Source organism: Pinus tabuliformis, chromosome 6, assembly GCF_031772625.1.
Source record: "Pinus tabuliformis cultivar Carrire ecotype Pingquan chromosome 6, CPIR1, whole genome shotgun sequence".
In the NCBI taxonomy this organism is placed as follows: domain Eukaryota; kingdom Viridiplantae; phylum Streptophyta; class Pinopsida; order Pinales; family Pinaceae; genus Pinus; species Pinus tabuliformis.
In genome coordinates, this window is record NC_142292.1 from 613,542,608 (window position 1) to 613,565,281 (window position 22,674).

General features: G+C 38.8%; 1 protein-coding gene across 1 annotated transcript in view; it reads right to left on the minus strand.

Annotated features, from left to right (window-relative positions):
• Positions 1–22,674, minus strand: part of LOC149260080 (protein LIKE COV 1-like) — a 248,890-nt gene that overhangs the window by 184,985 nt on the left and 41,231 nt on the right. Inside the window, exon 2 of the mRNA XM_089419645.1 lies at positions 10,583–10,635. Within this exon, the coding sequence (XP_089275771.1) occupies positions 10,583–10,635 (53 nt within the window). The remainder of the gene's footprint in view (positions 1–10,582; positions 10,636–22,674) is intronic.

Here is a 22,674-nt window from a genome sequence, read left to right on the forward strand (position 1 = left end):
GAGCTTCCTCAACCAAACTGCTTCACAACAGGCCATACTAGCAGCAATGTATTCGGCCTCCGCGGTGCTCAAAGCCACCGACTTCTGCTTCCTGCTCATCCATGAGATCGAAGCAGAACCAAGATTGAAACAGCATCCAGATGTGCTCTTACGATCCACCACACTGCCAGCCCAATCGGCATCAGTATATCCCCGGAGTATCACACTCCCGGCAGTGTATCTCAGCCCATGGTTTATCGTGCCCCGAAGATATCTCAAAAGATTCTTGGCACCAACCCAGTGAAAATGATGAGGCTCAACCATCTGTTGACTCAAAGTATTCACTGCAAAACATATGTCCGGACGGGTGTTCACTAAGAACATCAAAGCTCCTATGAGTTGACGATACTCAGTAGGATTGGCCAAGATAGGCCCTGCAGCGCTACCACTCAACTTCTTAAAGTTGAGTTCCATTGGTGTCGACACGGACTTACAGTCCACCATCCCAAATCTTTCCAGAAGCTTCACAATATACTTTCCTTGAGAAAGGAAAATCTCTCCAGGTCTCTGCCAGACCTCCAGGCCTAGGAAATAGTGCATCAGTCCTAGGTCTTTCATCTCGAACTCAGCAGCAAGCTCCCTCTTACATTGATGAATGAGAGGGTCATCACCTGTCAGGAAGAGGTCGTCCACATACAGCACTAGAATGAGAGGCTTTCCTTCCTCAACCTTAAAGTAAAGGTTTGGATCAGCATTGCTTCGAGTGAAGCCCAACTTCATCAAGTAACTATCCATCCTCTCATACCAAGCTCTGGGTGCTTGCTTTAACCCATAGAGGGCTTTCTTCAACCTGCAGACATAAGTGTCTCGATCTTGAACTTCAAATCCCAGAGGTTGTTCTACATACACCTCTTCCTTTATTGCACCATGCAGAAAAGCGGTCTTGACATCCATCTGATGAAGACTCCATCCTTGCGTAGCAGCAAGGGCTATGATGGATCGGATGGTGGTATATCGAGCCACAGGTGCAAATATATCGTCATAGTCAATTCCTTCCTTTTGAGAGAAGCCACGGGCAACAAATCTTGCCTTAAACTTTTCAGCACTCCCATCAGATCCATGTTTAATCTTGTAGAGCCATTTAGCGGTGGCAACAGATTTGTCCTTCGGTCTCGGGACCACATCCCAGACATCATTCTTCATAATAGCCTCATATTCTTCATGCATAGCATCCTTCCAGACTTGATGCTGGATGGCTTCTTCAAAAGATCCAGGTTCAGATTGTATAATAGAACTCATGGCAGCTAGATACCCTTGGTATCTACACGGCTTCTTGCTTTCTCGGAATGTTCCCCTTGGGGCAGCATGACCCTCAGCATCTTCGAGGGTGTCCCGGAGCCATGATGGCCTCTTTCCTAGAGAAGGGGAAGGATCAATAGGGTCCATTGGCCCTTCAACATCAGGCATAGTCTCATCCTGGGGTTCTTCCAGATTTCCAGGTCTTTCTTCATGGTTTTCTTCAGATCTAGGAAGATCTACTACTTTCTTCAGGGAAGCATCTTCGTCAAAAGTGACATCATGGCTTATCTCTACTTCCCTTTGACCAGGTACATAGACTCTATATGCCTTAGAAGTCTCACTGTAGCCCACAAACATTCCTTTCTTCCCAGTAGCATCCAGCTTACTTCTCTTTTCTTTCGGCACATGAAAATAGACAGGACATCCAAAAATTCTAAAATGTGAGACATCAGGTTTCTTACCAGAGAAAACCTCTTCGGGAGTTTTGGAGTCCAAAGCGGAATGAGGGCATCGGTTTTGAATGTACACAGCAGTATTTGCAGCTTCTCCCCACAGAAACTTTGGAAGACCCTGGTCACATAGCATGGCACGGGCAGCTTCCACAATAGTCCTATTCTTGCGTTCAGCAACACCATTCTGCTCAGGAGTATATGCAGTGGTAGTCTCCCTCTTAATGCCAGCTTCTCTGCAAAAGTCTTTGAACTCATTTGACTCATATTCAGTGCCATTGTCAGTCCTCAAAATCTTGATCTTCTTTCCGGTCATATTTTCCACCAAGACTTTGAAGGTACGGAACCACATGAAAGCCTCATCCTTCTTCTTCAAGAAGTATATCCAGGTTTTGCGAGAGAAGTCATCAGTAAATGTCATATAGTAAGAACATCCCCCCAGGGATGTTACAGGCAACATACCGGAAAGATCAGAATGGACCAGTTGCAATATCTCAGATGTCTTTGTGACACTTGAGGGGAAAGGTCCCCTTGTATGTTTTCCTTCAGCACAGCCCTTACATACACCTTTATGATTATTTCCAAAATCAGGCATCCCTGTCACCACCTTCCTTGCTTCGGGAAGAGCCTTGTAATGAAGGTGTCCAAATATTCGGTGCCATAGTTCGGTTTGACGGATAGTATCACAAGTCATAGCTCCCAACGGACTCCCTCCAACCTGGTAGAGTGTACCAACTCTAAAACCAATTGAGATAGCTTCCTTGAAGCTCTTCTTCCACATGAGTACCTTTCCATCAGAGAAAGTTACATTGAATCCTTTGTCTTCCATGGCAGATACAGACACAAGGTTCTTCTTCAATTTGGGTACATAGAGTACATCTTGTAGATGGACGACTTGTCCTTGAGACAAGTGGAGGGTCACAGTCCCGGTCCCTTTCACAGGATAAGTGGCATTATCCCCAAGGATAATTTCTAGATTAGTATCCCTTTCAACCATGTCAGAAAGTGCTTCCTTGAATCCGGTGATGTGTCTTGAGGCACCACTATCGATTAGCCAGACATCCATAGTGTCGGGCGGAGATGCAGCTGAGAGAGCAGATATTAGAATATACTCATTTCTTTTATCAACAACATTAGACTCCTCATACCTGGTATTTCTGGTCCTTTTAGAAGGTGGATGGTTTCCTTCAAAGTGAGCCTTCCTCTTTCCTTTGGATTTGTCATTTCTTTGATTCCCATTCCTTCGGTTGTTGTTGTTGTCGTCACTATCGGGAGAGTTTTTTTGGAAGGGGCATTCTCTAGCATAGTGTCCAGTCCTATGGCAGGTGAAACATTTACCCTTCTTCTTTTGAGTCTTAGTCCTTCCTTTGTCCTTGGAACCACCAGAGTTCTTCTTTCGGGAATGAGCAACATAGGCAGCATTTCTTTCATTATCAAATTCCTTCATCCTTGTTTCTTCTTGCATACATCTAGACAGAAGCTCATCAAAGTTAGGGATGGTATTATTGTTGAGAATGGTAGTTGTGAATACTTGCCATTCATATGGAAGTCCTCCAAGTGCGGTGAGAACCATCTCACGATCAGCTATTGTCTCCCCAATAGCTAGCAGATTGTTCCTGGTTTCGGTCAACTTCATAAAGAAAGTTTGAATAGACTCGTCTCGGCCCTTCTTCATATTCTTCAACTTGTTCTTGAGGAATAGCACTTGGTTCACATTGTTTACTCGGAACATAAGTATCAGTTTGTCATACATCTCCTTGGATGTGCCTAGTTCAGATATGTAGGCAACCAGACTCTTATTTATGGATTCCCTGATCAGCAGTTTTGCTCTGATTTCTCCCTTCTTATACTTGTGTTTAACAGCAGCAGAGGCATTTGATGGAGGTTCCTGAATCTTCCCTGTCACATGATCTAGGAGATCATGATCTTCTAATTTGAGATCTAATAACATCTTCCAGGCATGGAAGTCATCACTTCCAGTCAGCTTGTCATTCTCCCTGAATTCAAGCTTAGAGGAATCCATTTCCTTCGATGATGATTGCTATAGATAGAGTTTGTCTTCACCTCAGCTCTGATTCCATGTAAAGTTTTGTAGATGTTCTATGCTAAGAGCAATTTCACTTTTCTCACAGCAATCATACAAGTAGATAAGCAAAATGCAGATAGAACATATAAGCAGATCTTACAGAAGACAAATCAGAAACAAGAAAAATGTATGTGTTTGTTTCGGCGGTCAACAGGATGCTTCAACCAGCAAAGTCTCCTTTGGTCAGCCAGCCCAGCATGTGTCACAACAACCCTCCAACCAGTAGATGAGTCAACCCAAGTCAATTCTACAAAAGTCAACGCTGTCCTGAAAAGTCAACGCAGGGGCAGCAAGCTAAAAGTCAATGCAGCAGCAAAACGGTCAACCCTTTGACCTCGATTTTTGTGCCAGGTAGTATGGCCTTCAAAAATCGAACCTCCCACAAGTTTTCAGCTTGTTTGGACCAAGCGTTGACCAAAGTCAATGCTGGTCAAACTTCTGCGAAACCCTAGCAGCAGAAACCCTAGCAGCAGAAAAATCCTCTTCGTCCTTCCCACGTGTAGCTGAAATTCGTCCTCCAGGTAGCTCGTACTTTTTAGGATGAGAGAGGAAGATGTGAGTTATGTTTTGTTCAAATTCTCTCCAACTTTTCCTGTATATATATATCCATCAATGAGGGTGTGTGACACATCTGTTGGGCATGTGAGCCTACATTACAAAACTGGCTGACCTTTGCACATATAATTTATTAAGAATAATAAATTCAAAATATAAGTTCTGCTCATCGGATTAAGACTATTTTTATATGGATTTTACACCTCTCAGAAAGAGGAATCCAACAAAAATATTAGCCTCTTAATCTGAGCATCAGAACATGGAGTTTGGACCTAGTTGTCCAAATTTAACACCCTAGCATCTGAGGGAAAGCAGGAAAAGCGGAAGAAGAAAGGTCTCTCCAAGATCAAGTGCTTCCACTATGGGGAGTTGGGTCATTATGTGACCCATTGTCCAAGGAAGAAGAGTAAGGAAGAGTCTTCCGAGACTAAGGCAGCGCCAGCACGGGCAGAGATGGAAGTTTTGACAAACGATAACTGTGCCATGAGTGCACACGCACCACTTGAGCGGAAGTGGGGAGACATCGAGCTGTAGTCAAGAGGACTACAGGCGATGAAGGATGGAGCGACAGAGAGAGCTACAGTGCAAGAGTCCCAAGACAGTGCGAGGCTAGCAGGCTGCAGTAGTGCGAGAGGCACAAGAGTGTTGCACCAATGTAGGATGGCACAGAGAGGTGTGCAACGGTGCGAGATGCAGGGAGTTGTTGCAGCACCGCAGAGGTCAGAGAGGGAGAACTTGTCAGCGGTAGAGGGAGCTTTAGCATCAGTGGGTGTCTCTATCCCAACAGGGAGGTCAGATTGGGAGATCAGTTCCTTACTTCTCAGTAACTGAGTTGCAGTGTAGCAGTGGACAGCACGATGCAGCATGATGAGAGGAGGTGCAGTGCAGATGCAGTGCTGGGAGAAAGGACCAGTAGCAGCACAGATGCAGAGGGAGTTGTCGTATAGATGCAACAGTGGCAGTGACAAAACCATGGGCAGCAGTGCAGAGGATGTTGGGCAAGAAGCCCTAGCATTAGCACAGGGACCGATGTCAGATGATCAGAGTAATGCTCAATGAGGAGTATTGCTAGAGCATAATCCTCGCTAAGAGGGAGTGTTGATTTGGAGTAGCATCGGATGTGCTATAGCCATGAGATTTGGTGGAGAGGTTGGGGCACATAAGATCTCCAATACCCAGAAAGGGTTTGGGCAGATTCTAAATAGATCAGGAGATATTAAAATAATTAATATTTTTAATGGAGTGAATAAAATATTAATGTGTATTAATATGAAAATGTGTTATAGTAGTCCAAAAGACATGGATCAAACCAGATCTAATCTTAGCCCTTGATTAGGGATTTAATCTCAGCCATTGATATGTCAAGGAGAAAACTATAAGAGGAGGCTTGAGGGTCACTTGGAGAATACACCAGGGTGATCAGTCATTCTATTCTCTAGAGTGGGTTTTGCTAAGAGAGATAGAATCAGTGATCGGAGAGCAGCTGAGGGGCATTGAATACAGAGAAACAGAGAGGCAGAGATAGTGTCGGGATAGCAGCAGAGCAGCCAGAGGAAGAGACGCAGGAGCAGCCAATGCTCACACAGGGCCACGCAGAGGCAGCTAAGTGCTGCGCAGAGCACCAAAGGGGCCAACGTAGCTGACGCAGAGGCCTAGAGAGCTGACGCAGGGCCTCCTCGCGCTGACGCGGGCCAAGAGAGGCTGACGCAGGTCCAGTGCTAGGCTAGGAGAGGCTGAAGCAGTCCAAATTAGGCAGATATGTTGGGGTTTCTGGGGCAGATTGGTGCTGAGTAGCTGCCGAAAGGATTATCCAGGGTTGCAGCCAGTAGATTTGTCAGAAACTGAGAGGTATTACTGCCAAGGAAATCCTCTGTTGGGTAGGCCAAATTCAGCACCCAGATTGTACTCTGATATTGCTTAATAAGAAAACCCTCAGATAGCTCAACCAGTTTTCCCACATTGGGTTTTTCCAAGGACATTAGTCCAAAAAAAATGGTGTCAGATGGTGTGTTTGTTCTTGTTTCTTTTAGTTGTTGATCTGTAATATGTTGAGCATGCACTAGTGTTTATTTTCAATATTTACTTTGTAAATAACTTGTTAAGGAACATAAGACGTAGGTAGGATTAAATCAGATAAAGTGCATGGAGAGTTTCTAACTAAGTAAACTTAAAAACTTCAACACTCTCCTTTAGCTGACTATTCATCATCTCTTCTCTTCTCCTTACCTCTTCAAGCTGGGTCATCAGATTAACAATTTCCTCCTTGAATTCATCTTCTCTTTCATCACATATTTGCAGCAGTTTCCTACGGTATTTGCTTTCATTCCTCAGTCTTTCTATTTCAGCAAAGACTAAGTCAACCTTGAATTGTTCTTCAGCTAAATTTTCTTCATAAGAATCAGATGCATTTACAATAGCAGAACAGGTCTCATCAAATGAGAATCTCCTTTTCGACAGTGTTGCTACTAGTGTCATTTGTTTGTCTCATTGGTTGATAGTTTCTCATTGCTCTATTTTTATGTTGATAGTCGTTCCTCTGCGGGGTTGGGTTGCAGTGACGGTTCATGTTCATCTTCTTCTCTTGTTGGAAGGATGACCTGCATCGAGTTTAGGAAGGCTCTACTAACCTCCACAAACTTCCGCAACAAGCGATGTTGCACAACCTCAACTTCTCCCTTTATAGCATTATTGATATACAAAAGCATGCCCCTTCCTTTCTTCCCCTTGGATTTTTTCAATTTTTCCTTTTAAGCTCCAGGAGGTCCGGGTTTCGATCTCCACTACATCATTTTCTTGCAACAATTTCTCCAAGTATTGTGAAGAAGAATGTCGAGACAAAAGCCTAGAAAAAAACAAGGTCCAAGGCTCCCAACAATCTCCCAAGAGCCTAGCCAAGTCCATGAGCTCTACCCCACCAAAGGCAAAGCCCGGTCCTCTTGAGAAAGAAGAGTCAAAGCCTTTGCCCATCATTGGAACTCCGAAATCCGAATAGAAAGTTGTACAGCCATTTCAAGATTTGAACGAGCCAAGTGTCGAGGCCAAAGCAGAGAAATAAATTCCCATAGAAGATGCCAATGACGAGGAGAAAGGTAGGGTTATCATTTCATTGTTTTTTAGTGACATTTCAATGAGGTTTTTTTGGGAACCGCATAGTGAGCTCGAGGCTGCAGTGCATAACATGGACTTCTTTTAGAGTTGACTTTTCTACCACCATTGCACCTTGCTCAATCTTGAAATTTATCATTTGGGTCAAGGAAACCACTATTCTTCCACAGTAGAAACTACCCCATACCCTTTGACATTTTTAATTTGGGTCGAGCAAACCACAGTAAGCATGAAACTTTATTGAATGCCTTTTAAGCTCATTGATCTTGTTCAATTTTCTTGTAGTCTTTGTTTCTTTATTTATTGTTGGATTTTTTCTATGGTATAATGTGTTTTGTGAGGTGGTTCCAATTAGATACAAGTCCCGACTCATTATATGAAAATGAGTTGTAGATGTTTATGTTTGTTTGAAGCAATATTTATTGTGATTTATGTCTTGGGGTTTCAGAATCTAGCAAAGATACTAATAAGCCCTCTATAGAAGGTAGCGAGGAGGGCATAAAGGGAATACACTTGGAGAAAAAGGAAATCAATATTGTAATGGATGAAGCACAAGATAATGAGGGTAAGGATAATGGACACGAGGATGAATCGACCAGAAATAATGTAGTCATTGGTAAGTCGAGCCAAGGAAATGAAGCCATTGAAGGAGTAGGATGTCGTGAAGAGTGCATAGAGGGAGACGGAGGTGATGACCAAAATGACATGGAAATGCTTACCATGGTCAAGGAGTAGATAAAGCAGAAAGAGTTTGGTGTGTTTCTCCTTTTCATAAAAAGATAATTTCGCTTTTGATGACCAAAGTTGGAAGCTTTTTTATCATCACAAAATTATAGATAAATATTTGGGGCACAATGTACCCTATGTTAATGGGGAACAAATAAATATTTTACGGCTTGAGCTGAGTGTCCAGCACCACCAGAAGAGAGATAATTTGCACTTGGACAATGTAGCTCCATGTGAGTTGGGAGAAAATAAAGATTTTATGGCATAAGACAGGGGTGCCACACCTAGTGTAAGTTTATTTTATATGAAATACACCCGCGCAAGACACACTAAAACTAAAAATTACCCAAATATGGATGTGCTTCCGGAGCTGCGTTGAAAAAATTGAGAACATCTCTTAAGTTATATGTTTGAATTTTTTTTAATGGTTGACTCAGTCCCCTTGCTCTTTCAATTTTTTTATTTTTATTTTTTTGGTGTATGTTTGCGCATACAAAATAAATGGAAACGACCAAGTCAAAATAAATGGAGAGATGAGACTATCCATGGCCGCTACGTTGTACCCCTCTTCATATCCTTCCCATGCCCAATTAGATGTATGTAGATCAGAGCCCCCTCGGCGTAGGGGTCACAAAAAATCTCCCAATTGGAATTGTTTCAACCAATTTTAGGGCAAACCTCCCAATTGGAATTGTTTCAACCAAATTTAGGGCATCTAACGATATACCATGAATAAACACCCAAAATCCAACGAATTTTCATCGGTGACAGAACCCTACAATATCCCCCATAACAACCAATCGAGTGGCCCAAACTTAAGATGATCCGGCACTTGCATGTCAGGGATCGATCCTTACACCTCTGCTTGTTTTCTGCATAATATCTTTGTTTTCTGCATACTATCTTTGAGTTTACGCTCTACTTCTTCCTCACCCTCCACCCAGACAAAAATAGAGAGAACGAAGTTGAGACGAAATGAGTCAGAGCCACAAGGGAGGAGAGAAAAAACATCGAAATTAAGACAAAATGGAAGATAGCCGCAAACATGGATAGTAGAAAACAAAATGCTTGGCTTTTTGAGCTTTCAGCGTTCCTTTGCACCTCTCAGTGCAATTGCTAGTTCATAACACAAACAAACTGCTAGAGTTAGAAGATAAATCTCCAATTGTGCATTCAAAGGAATTTTCACACATGCCAGCAAGAAGTCAAGCACAGTATTTAGAATGATGAATATAAATTAAGAAATTTATGGATTAACAATATTCTTGATGGTGTTGTTGAATGAGGCAAAGACAGCTAAAGAAGGATTCCCAATTGATTCCACATTAGGAAAGGCGTTATGGAACAACTCAGAAAACAAGATCATGCATACAACTAGCAATTCTACAAAATTGAATTATATCCATGATTAACTGGTTATCTTGATGAAAAAGATAGCATTCCTACAAAAAATTCATTTGTTTTTGTTTAATGGAAAAAATATGCATTTGAACTCCAATAATTTTGCCATCAGTTCAATAATCCTTGCAAAACAACCTAGATTACTGCAAAATGAGTATCAGCATTATGAAATTTCAACCTCAGTAAAAATAGCATAAATACAATTTTCTATGGCAAAGACCATTCAGGAAAATGCTTCCAGTGCTCAGCAGTTGGCTTGGTCGAAGGACTAATTTCAAATGCTGTAGAAAGCCAGCATATAATATACAGAGATATCATTTGTTTTCAGTTTTCAAATTCACTCAATTATTTTAGAGTTCAGGTTTCCAAATAAAGAAGACATGCTATGTACCTGTTCCCAGATAACATAGACTATGTCTTCATTTTAAGAATATATATTTAACTATGATTTGAGTTGGTGAAAGAAACATTTATTTCTAAAATACATTATATTATTATTCTTTTAAATTTGTCTGCAAGAGGAACAAGCATGCAGTTGAGAATGTACAGTTTTGCCAGTAGCATACACTTTTTTATTGTGTATCTATAGGGTGGAGCAGAGTATCAAAAGTGAAAAACTAGCCATGCTTGGAGAATGCTCTTGCACAAGGAAAAATTGCTTATTACTTGTCCTGCTTCTCTGATCAAAGTGTACCTCGCAGGGGTAACTATCTCAAGAGATGCTCCCTAAATTCACATATTTATCTAGAGGGCATGGTTTTAGATGAGATGTGAAGGTAGGATTTCAAGGAAACCTTTCTTTCATCAGATAACAGGTCAAGCAAATTTAAGGAAAGATAAACAGCAACAATTTTGTTAATCTAGGCCATACTTCAATCTAGGGGCAAGAGAACCTCAAAAAAGTATCATCTTGGGACTAAATTCAAAAATGACCAAGTCTATCAACAAACATTAGTCTATATACTTTTCAATTATTTCTTACCATCCGCTCATAAATTTTTTTGATGCCCAACTCCGCAGCACCTTATAGAAAGCCTGGACAACACCATGCAAAAGTATAAGATATTTTCCAAGAAAAACTTTCTTCCATTCAAGAAAATTTTTCTTTCCTCTACTGTAGAGCAAATAATAATCACCAATGGACATACCACCTAAAAGCTTGATAGTCTATTGAATTATGGAACATACAAACTTTTTCAAGTGTAATCCTTCAGAAAACAAAGTAGAAAAGGACAATAATGATTCAAAATTTAGACTGACAAGTTTCTCCAGGTACAACACTTCTTTCTTTTCTTTCAGACAAGAAAAGAGAGAGATTTAAAGAGAAATCAGTACAGATACCTCTGAAAGGCCACCAAGAGAATAACTGCAAAAAAGTGTAATAAACAGGTTGGCTGACTGCAAATCCAACTAGATTACATAATCAAGTATTTGCTTCACATTCAGAGTATTCCTCTTCACATTAAATCAGGCCACGGAATTATTTGAACGTATTTTTCTTCACTTGGTTTGCAACATGTCACTTACCCAATCATTGCCTACAAGCTTAAACATTCAAACAAGACACAGGAAAGCAATTGAGTAGCCTCACTATCACATAAAACAGTATAGAGAACAGTAATTAGGTTAACATCAGCATCACATTTAGAAGGCTAGTTTATTAGCAAGGAATCCATCTAACTTGTAGTAATGCTTGTAGACTATAAATAGCTTTAAGGATTTCTTGAAGTCAGAGCATCTAGAGAAAGCAAATAACAACTAAATGAGAGTTTCATGACAGTCACCTTCTCCATAAATCGTTTCACCATTACAATATCTAGATATTAATTTAGGCAGCTATCTTGTATTTTTCATTTCAGTTTTATTTTCTAGACAGTTTTACTTTTTGTTACTAAATTGTTCACTTGGTAATTGATCAAATGTAGACTGAGATGAAATATGCTCTAATAGTGAAAATAATAGATAACTGACATTTGGGAATTTAGACTTCTGTGATCCATAACATTGTTTAGATAATCTTCGGCAAAATCACATAACCAATCTTTTGTCGACGCGTTTCGAACCAACTAGTGTGGTTCATCGTCAAGACAAGTTGAAGAACCAATCCAGCTTAGCTTGTTTAAATAGAGAACGCAGAGATTCCAACGGTTATAATGCTAACGGCTAATTTGACCTAATGATCCTAGTCAAACCACTAATAACCCTGTTGTATTTAATTAATATTATTCCTAGAAAATAGCTGAATCAGGAAATATTAAAAGAATTCATATGTTGATTTAAATAAATGTATATGTGTATCTTATATATTGAAAGAACTCACTTGAATAATATATAGTATTTATATAATCCATATTTATTATATAAATATAATGATTATATTAATAAATTATATCAAGCATATATTTCAATATGTATGCAATGTAACAAACATGAAAACGAAAAGAAAAATTAAGATAGTCTTTTAGGTAAAAGCATGTTCTTCGTGCTTCTAGGGTTTGTTAGGTCTTGGGATATTGGCATGAGTCAAAGGAGTCAACATCATGTTCATAAAACCCTCCAGGGCAATTTGTAATTGTAAAAGGAATTATTCTTGAGTCTAGAAAGTCTTGGAATCTCCAAAAGTACAAGTCGGCCTAAAGGAGGGAATTCGACCACTTGAGAAGGCTATAAAAGGAATTAGTTCGACCTCATTTGGACACACTCACAAGTTCAATCTATCAAGAAAGGATTTTGATTTGTAGTTGGGAAGATAGGAAAAGGAGAGTGTAAGTCTAGGAGACGCTAAGAGCACGAAGTTTGTTGTTTCTGGGCTTTATCTCTCTCACACATGCGAAGAAGCTAGGGTTTTTGCAGCCAAAAAGAGGTCGAAGTTGCAAGTCTGAACTGTTGGGGAGCAGAGTTACAGAAACATGTTGCTAGATAGAGCGAAATCCTTCGCTTGACCTTGTTGGACTTGGGGAGAGTTGTTTTTCTCCAGGAAGGTCTCAAAAGGAACATAGATTAGGATTTTTGCAGCAGTTGTTGGAGGACAAAGTTCCTAGGTTAAGTAGCTGGATAGTTGTTGGCAAGACAAAGTTGCAGGGAACAAGAAGAAAGGATTTGAGGAAGGGTCGACTTGGTACTGGGAGAAAGACTTGGCACTAGAAGAAGGACTTGGTCTAGGGATTGGGTCTTTGTATCTCATTTGAAGTAGATTCTAAGAAGAGAACAGTTTCCGGGATTTCCCCTTGGAGGGGTTTTGCCATGGGTGAGAGCTTATATTTGTGTCCTCTTTTGTTATTATTGTTTCTTGATATAGTTTGATGAAAAGATCTAACTAAAGAACGTAAAGAAGATAACTAAGTTTCACAAGCAAGTATCAAGGTTGAAGAAAATAAGTTATAATTGTTGCCACTTTACATTTTTCTAACATGGTTTCAGAGCTAAGGTGAGCAAGGAAGGCAGCCGGAAGGACACTAGAAAGAATAGGAAGCTCTCAAGACCTAAAAGAGGAAGATTGCCTCTTGAAGGGATCTGGTAAAAGGCTCGTAGATAAAAGACCTTCTAATCTATGGTTTCTACATTGAAGAAGATCAAGAAATACATCAATCTCACAAGAAGGGTGTTGATCTCGCAAAAGAAAGTCTACTTGGAAGTCATCAATCTTGGAAGATGTCCTAGGGAACATCTTTCAAGGGCATCATCAAGAACTCTCTAAAGGTCTTGAATACGTCAAGAAGTTTGGAGATATTATTCAAGTAATGTACTATCTCATAATGGTTGAATCTTCAAGTCATGTAAGTTCCTTTTGCAAAGAGAGCAACAAGCTCATTGGGGCAGTAAACTATCTAGGATCAAAGAAGAGGATTGACTTGATACTCACAGAGCGAGATGTAATGGGATATGTTACTAGAGAAATTACTGAATCTGGGAAAGACAAGACACAAGAACTAGCAAGGTACAAGAAAGGAGAAGTAAGATTTCAAAGGATCATAGTGGAATCAATCAAGGATTCTCTTGTTCCTTTTGTAGCAAATTTGAAAACTTCCAAGAACATGTACAACAAGCTAGTGAATTTGTACTCTGTAAGTACAACAGGTCAAAAGATGTCTTTGCGGAACAAGCTATATAGAATGAAGAAATCGAAGAATGAGGATATGGCATCCTTCCTCAAGAGAGTCTCTTATTTAGGAGGCCATTTGCAAGGACTTGGGGAACCGATTACTGATACAGAAGTAACCATATGTGTTCTAAATGCATTGCCACCGGAATGGAGCAACATTACAACAAGTATGTACTCCAAGAAAGATTCAACTCCCTTTGATGAGTTGTGGGCACAATGTATTCTAGAAGAGTCAAGAATCAAGGTCAAGGATGACATTGGATCTGATGATAAATCTCAAGCCTTTCTAGCCCGAGTCAAGAAGATGAAGAAGGGAAAGTTTGGGAAGTCCAAGAAGAAAGATGTGCCCAAGTGCAATGCTTCAAGTGTCAAGAATTTGGACATTACAAAAGGGACTGTCTGAATCAACAGAACAATAAGAGAAAGGATAGGAGTGAAGGTCATGTAGCCGAAGTCGTGGGATAACCTGAGAAGAGAGCAAAGGAGGAAGAAGTGAAGGATATTTACTACTAAAGAAGGTTCACTAACTTCTAGGTTCTCTATGAATGTTAATTTTCTTTTGGATGATATGTTTTGCATAAGCATCATAGGATAGAAGCACATGATAGTATGCATGTCTTGAACTTAGTAAAGATTGTCTAGAATAGAATATTAGACCATTTTGCACAATAACCATCCAACTACTATCTAACAATATGTTAGAGGTTGTCATCATGCTCAAATGGATCATTATGATCCGAGAAGGACCATCATCTTGGAAAGTCCTTGGGAAGAGCATCATGACAGAAATAGTATGTATTCTATGTAATATGGAAACATGCTGGTAGAAAGGGATGAAGGATTGCAATGGGTCAAACTTTTTGTAAAATATATAGCTAGATGATTGGATAAAAGCATGGAAATGCATGTTGTAAAGAAAAGCTTCGGATAAGATTCGTGTGTATGAGAATCTTGTGGAACAAGGTTGGTTAGAAAGACATGCTCAAGTATTTATAATGTTGGAAAAAGAATAGAACTCGATTTACTTAAAAGTTTCTCTAGAATATGTACTTGATATTAATTAACATCTAGTATAATCTCTGGAAGAAGAGTTGTAACTTGGTAATCAAGTTCGATCCTTGGGCACTCTGATGTGTTGAAGAATGTAACTAGTGTCAGTATTCATAATTACACTTAAGTCATGATGTATTTTATTTGTCAAAAGAAAGAAAAAGAAATTTTATTATTAAAGAAATCGACTTACTAAAGCATGGGTTCCATGCTTGGGTCAATTGTTTTTATGTCAAAGTCTCCATTGAAGACTTCTAGGGTTTATGTCAAGTGTCCTTGTCTATGTCATAATGTAAAAGACACTTCTTAGGCTTTATTTGCCAAGAAAGAAATTTATTTTATTGTAAACCAGGTCAATTAAGCCTCCTCCACCAAGTCGGCCTCAACAAGGGAATTCAACTTCACAAACTCACTATATATTGGAGCAACTCAACTCATTTGGAGACATATCTCTCACAAGTCCGAATTGCAATAGCTGAAAGCAGAAAAAGTGCAAAGTTCAAGAAGGAAGTTGGAATCAAAGTTTTTGGGTCTCTCTCTCTCTCATGTGCAACAAAATTCTGAAGTTGCATCGAAGCTGTGAAACTACATCAAAGTTGTGAAGTTACATCAAGGTCGAAGCTATGAAGCTGCATCAAGGTCGAAGCTATGACGTTGCATCAAGGTCGAAGCTATGAATATGAATCAAGATCGAAGTTGTGAAGCTGCTAGGCTGAAGCTAATGAAGTTGCTAGATCGAAACTGCAATCCTAACGCTAGGTCGAAGTTCTTAAGTTGGGGGTCAAAATCCTGGGTTGAAGCTACATTTGAGAAGTTGGCACTTAGTAACATTGGAAGAGATCATCTATCAGAAGGAAGAGCCGACTTTGTGGAGGAGGAAGGTCTTTTGGTCTAGGGTCTTGGTCTATCTCAATTTGAATCTACTAAAGGAAGAGCTTCTAGCTGGGTTTTCCCCTATAACGGGGTTTTAGCCCTGGCTTAGTGCCTATATCTGGTGTCCATCAATCTTCATGTTTTGCTTTTAGTAATTGCTTGATGAGACAAAGATAAAGGAAGAACATAAAGAAGTTAATAAGAACACTAAGATTTCACAAGTAATTATCAACATAAAAAAATATTTCTGCCTTTCCGAATTTCTAACATGGTATCGGAGCTAAGGTGAAAGAAGGAAGAAAAGGTAGCCTACAGATCTATTGAAAGGAGAATAAGGAGTTTTAACGTCAAGTCATAAGGAGTGGCTTATATCAATAAGACAAACTTAATGAAGGCAGAAAACAAACTAGAACGAGCCTCCAACTACAAGGCATGGAAAAAGAGGATAGATCTTATCCTCGAAAAGCACAAAGTATTGAATCTTGTTCAGGGGAAAGTCAAGAAACCAACAGATGAAGCAAAGAAAGAGAAGTTTAGAGAATCCGAAATTGTAGCCATGAACCTAATAGTGGATGGAGTTAAGGACAACCTAATTCCATACATATCTAACATAGATCCCGCTCAAGAAATATATGAGGCTCTCTCCAAGTTATTCACCATCAAGAACATTGGTCAAATAGCAAGCCTCAAGAATGAACTAAGAACTGTTAAGATGATGAATGGAGATATTGTTTCATCATATTTTGTAAGAATCTCTAGATTAAGAGATGAACTCCAAGCAATAGATGAAATCATACCAAAAAAAGAGCTCGTAATCACTGCTCTTCTAGGACTACCAAAATTTTGGAGTGCTTTTGCATCAGGAATCAACAGTTGGAAGGATACTCCAACATTTGAACAAATGTGGAATTTATGCAGTCAAGAAGAAGCCCAAATATCATTAGTAAACAACAAGGAGGAGGATGAAGAAGAAAAAATCTCGAACGCATATTCTGCTCATCATAAGAAGAAGGGAACCTTCAAGAAGTTCAAAGGACCAGAGAACAAAGTTGACCTATCAAAGATTGAATGCTACAAATGTCATAAGATGGGTCATTATAAAAGTCAATGTCCCGAGAATCCAAGGAATAAGAAGAGACATAGGGATCAAGCAAATATTGTCAATGAAGCTCCACCGAAGAAGAACAAGACTGAGGAATTAGAAGTCAAGCACTTATACCACCTAGTCCTCCCCTACATATCCTTCCTAGTCTTGTATTGTTTTCCTTTATTTTTTATTTCTAGAGTTTTTAGGTCTAACACATCTCGTTAGAACATTTTTGAATTATTTTGATAGGTTGTAGGTATCCCTCAAAAGGATTGGGTTAAGAGGGAGCCTCCACCATGTTACCAAAAGATAAGTATCTTATTCTTTGTTTCATCTTTTTATGTTTGGTTTCCTCCTCACATCAAGACTTGTTTATAATTTATGCTAATAACCTTTCTCTTTATATTTTCCTTGGTTAGAAAAGCTCGTTGAATGCTCAAAGGTTATGGAGGAGACTTCAAAGGATAGACCTGAAGCATGGAAGAAGTTTTGTACTTCAAGAATTGATGTCCTACAAGGTTTGTTAAGAAACAACTCAAGGTATGTCTTAGACTATAAGCTTTGTTATAAAGTTCTCTTCATGTAAAAGGTACGATCATTCTTCTTTTATTTTCTTTACATTACTGACATCGTTATGTCTATGGTTTTGAATCACAAAGATTCTTGTTAGGGTTATCAATCATTAGATTGAATCTACCCTCGTGATATTATTTGATCATTTTTGTGTAACCCTAACCTTTAGGGTTCACTATAAAACCCTGGCCTCTTGTTGCTAAGGGTATGTCAATATTGATTATGAAACCCTAATCTACTTAGGGTTGTTATTCTTTTGATGTTTAGGTTTTGGTATTGTTATAATAGAAACCCTAGTTCTTTAGGGTTTGTAGTTAATATCTAAGTTATGCATTGAAACCATTGATCTTTAGGGTTTGGTGAATTAAGGTTTATGAGCAAAACCTTATAATGAATGAAACCCTATGTGTGTATTCGTCTGATCGAAACTCTAGCTTGAATGAAATTGTTGTATACCTAATTTTGATGTATTAATGTTTGTGTCTTGGGTTTACCTGGGAGATATGGATACTGATATAAGATGCTAGTGCATGAAATCCTAGATATGTATATGCTAGTATGCTATCCTAACTGTTGATATTTTACGAATTATAGGGTTTGTAAAAAAGCCCTAGTAGAGATTGATATTCTAGGATATAATGATATTGTTTTCCGATATGATTTAGTTTTGATGATAAAAACTAGGGTTTGCAACAAACCCTAGTAGAGTCTAAAATTGTTGAAACCTTAGATGTATAGTAGAATTGTTATTTGATTGAATTGTTGATATCTAAGGCCTTGTGTCTCGAAAATGGAGTCTAAGGGTTTGTGACAAAACCCTAGAAAGAGGTTGAAGTCTAGTATGTGTCTCTAACTGATTATGATCCTAACTAGGTTTAGGTATATTATGTCTAAAGTATTTGATTGTTTTGATGCTTCCATTATATTGACAAAAATTTTGATATAGTTAATTCCATGCTTTTGTATATGTATTTTGGTTGTACTTGCTATTAAAGTTTTTGTAGGTACATAATCTTCAAGATGATGAAGATGCTCGTATGATATCAATAAACATGATGAAGTTATGATGATCATGATATCGTAAGAAGGAATGTATTGAAAAATGTAACTAGGTTCGGTCTTCATAATGACATGTAATTGTGATTTTATGTAAGAGATGTAAAGAAGAAAAAAAATTATTCTAATGCTTGCATCATGGGTTTCATAAGCAAGAGATTTATTTTTATTTAAGGCTCCCATTGAGAGCCTTTAAGAATTTTGTCATCTAGTCATAAAGTATAAAGAGTCATTGTCATGTAATGAAGACATGTTACACATTGTAAACAATCACACTTGTCTATGTAAAGACATCCTCCAAGACCTTGTCACTAGCTCTCTTCAAGTCGACCTACAACGAATGAAGAAACCTAGAAGATGATGGCATCCCTCCTTCAAGTAATCATGTCGGCCTAAAGGACATGAGGAAACATGTATATATAGCAGTGCTCTCATTTGGAGGAAAGCAATTCAGTGAAGAGAAGCCAACAATCATAAGTGCGAAGTGTTGAAGAATCTAGGGCAATTAGGTGTAGAGTGATTCTTCGAGACTAGCTAACAATTTGTGAAGTCTTTTTACAATGTTGTCCTTGTTAGCTTAATCTTCTTCTTCTCTTATTAATGCATGTGTGTGTGCTTCATCAAACTGCTATCAAAATATAAAACAAGAACACAAGATGTTGGCTCTCTGCCAGGGCCAAAACCTCTCTTCTCTTGAGAGGAAATCCCTTCGGTAAGTTTTTCTCTTATTGAAGCTTTCTTGCTTAATCAATGCCAAACCCTAGACCCTTGACTAGAAGATCCTCCAAGCACAAGTCAAGTCCTTCATTTTCTCTGCACTATGTTTCCCCAACACTTTGTCTACCTCCTTCTGGCACTTTGTTCTTCTTTCGGCACTTCGTTCTTCCTTCCACTATTAGTAGACCTTCTAGAAGAGATACTTATCTTTTGTACTTAGTGATATCCTTCACCTAAGGATACTCCTTCCTTCTCTTGATCAACTGAGTCCCTTCTTGATGTATAGTGGTAGGCTTAGTGTGACAGCACTGCAGCCCTAATTCTCGCACGTGTGAGAGGTACCCTAGAGAATTAGGGTCCTTTTACCTTCGATAGAGAGAGAGACTTCTTCGCTCGACTTGAGAGGCCTTGTAGGCCTAATTTCTAACCCAAACAATGATGAACATGTGACTGTGACCTTACTGCTGATATAACCACAGACTGTCCTACCTTTTTCTCGCACATGCAATTGTATTAACCCTAGACAATAGCCCTTAACTCTTCGGTGATGACTTCTTCTTCTTCGCTACCCTTGGAGACTCTTCTTTCGTCCTTCAACTACCCTTTTCTTGCCTCCTTACTTCGCAGATTTCAGAGATGTGAATGCATTGTCTTTAGAGGAGTGGACAGCCTCTATATATAGAGGTTTGTCCCTCCTTTAGGTCGACTTGAACGCCGACTTGTCTTATTTAATTTGGATTGCTTCTTTTGATGGTGCCACATGCTTGGAGGAGACTTGACTTTGCTTGGAGGTGACTTCTTTGACTATAATACATAAGTATACCTATAGTAACATGCTTTTAAGGTCTTCAACATTTTCTTTTGACTATAGCACTTTAATATGTGCTAGACTTGTTTCAATGAGCAAGAAACTCATTGACATATTTTATAAAAATAATATTTCTTTTCTTGAATAAATACAAATATCAAAAGTACATTTATGAAGACCGAACCTAGTTACATTTTCTTCAACACGAAGGACTAGAGAAAAGAAGCGAAGAACCGAAGGATAGCAAAGGAAGGAACACTTCTGGAAAGTATGATTTGGGCTAGTATACTCTCCCACGTGCAAAGGCAGCAGATCCGAAGGCATCTAGCGAAGGTCGAAGAACTTGCAGCTACATTGAGGTGATCTTGTTTGGGTAAAGGATCTCACTAGAAGAAGTCGAGTAGAAGTGCTACAGTTCTCTCTCTCTTGAAGACACTAATCAAAGAGCGAAATTGTTATAAGGTTTCTGAAATAGGGTTGACCTAAGAAGCCGAGATTCTCAAGGAAGCCGAAAGGAGCAGTGTGGAAAGGAAGAGTCTGAGATTCTAGAAGGAAGCCGAGAAAAGGAAGAGGAAGAGCAGTAAGGAGGCTAGTGACTTGGTCTTGGGAGGACTCTAGTGTCAAGGGTATTTGTCATGGTCTTGGTGTTCGTCAATTGAAGATCTATAAGAAGAATTTCATTGGATTTTCCTCTCAAAGAATGAGAGGTTTTGGCCCTAGCTGACAAGCCTACATACTGTGTCTCTTGTCTTTTGTTGTTTATGATTTGGTAATTGTCTTGATGAAAAGAACACAATAATAACCTTAAGAAGAGAAGATCATAATCAAGAAGTAAAAGTCTATCACAAGTAATTATCAAGAAGAGAAATCTCCTAACTATTGATGCCCTAGATTTCTCAACACGGTATCAGAGCTTAGGTGTTGAAGTCAAGGAGGGGCATTTTATCAAAGAGACACATAAGGATCACGGTTCAAGAAAGGGATCAAGGCAAGGCAAAGGATACAAAGCAAGAGATCAAAATCATAACGAAACCCTTGATCAAAGAAATCTACTTCAGCAAGAGTCTTAAAGGAAGTAGAAAGAAAGGATCAAAAACCCTAGAAGCATTTCCGAAATCATCAATCACCAAACGCGTGGAAGCTCAAAGAACATTGTCATAATCTTCAAGAAGGGTCGTAAAGCAATCTCTCTCTCATCAATCTTTCAAGGAGTATCTTCTATCTACATCAACATCAAGATTAAGGAGGAAGCAAGTAAAGAAAGCAGCATCTACTCAAGTAAGTTTATGACTTCATCTGATACTATCAAAATGTCTTTTTGCAAGGAGAGCAACAAATTGGTTGGGGCTTCAAATTTTGTTGCATGGAAAAAAAGAACAGTCCTAAATCTCATTGAGAATGAAGTCATGGATCACATCAAGGGGTCAATAACCCAACCCTTCTGTTGTCGCACAAAATGTCTAGGCACCGCGACAACGGCTCAGATGGGGAATTGTCACCCTGATCCCCAATCTCTCCTTTTAAGTTGTCTCCCTACAGCAAGCTAAGGGGGGTAAACCCTATGGAAATGGAACGAAGAAGAACTTAGTTGGGAACCAACCAGTTCAGGAGACATAGTGAAGTGACCATTACTTGATTAAGATTTAGTAAGACTTATAGGATTTGATTAAATTTAAACGATTGATACCAATGCCTTACGGAGTCAACAACCTTGCTAGCGAAATCAAAACCAAGTAATTGATTAGCAACTGTTGCTTGGATGAATAACTATTTTATATGAAATGAAGATCCTAAAACTAATGTGAGACGTAGAAATCTTGGTTAATTTTAGTTAAATTCTTATCTAAGTTTTAACCCTTCGATCCTTTCTATATTGAGCCTGATTTCGTAGTAATTGGCAGAGAGAAGATAAGGTGAAGCACACTAAGGTGTGATTAACGAAACCTCTCCTGAAAATCTAACATACCCGGTGCCTCCAGCACTGCAAAGAGTTGTGGCTTTGACCACTGCAAGGTCACCTTTTAAGTACTATTAAAAGCAGGCTTCTCAAATAAATATGGATGGGTACCTATCTCTCTATCGACCAAGCTTATGCTTGGAAGTAAATTTTAATTATGCAGAACTAACTTAATATGCAAATGCACAAGATGATGAGATGAAGTTAGATTCAAGGAACAAGTGCTTACGCTACAATCTATCAAAGCCCTTAATCACCAAAATGAAATGTTCACTTTACTAGACAAAGACTTAAATATGAACTTCTTAGCAGTATCGCAATTAAACCACAAGCTTACTTCAAATCTTTTTTAATACAATAATAGCTCAAAGAGAACAAAATCTTCTTCACAATTTAATATCAAATGCCCAAGAAATACTCGGCTTAGGAAACAAAAGATATGCAATTTATCACAATTCCACGACAAAGTACTTTAATAATTACTCGAAATATCCACAAAATATCTAACATGCAATAAACATCGAATGATTCAAGTAATTAGACCACACTTAGAGCTATTTAACGACGAGCAATTTCGATAAATGTCAAAAATGCTCAAAACCTTAGCAATCAAAATACTCTAGCAATTAAATTTCAAAAATTTAAATACCATGAAGAATCATGAAATTTAAATGCTATGCAATCCAAATAATTCCATAATAAAAAATGATTTCTCTTATGTGACCCAAATCTAGAAAAAATTGTCGTTTTCCTATAGTCAATCTTTAGAGACGATTTAAAAATATCTAAGCGTGTTTGGCTATACAGAAATCAAAAAAAAATTAATACCACAGAATTTTCCCTTCAAATTT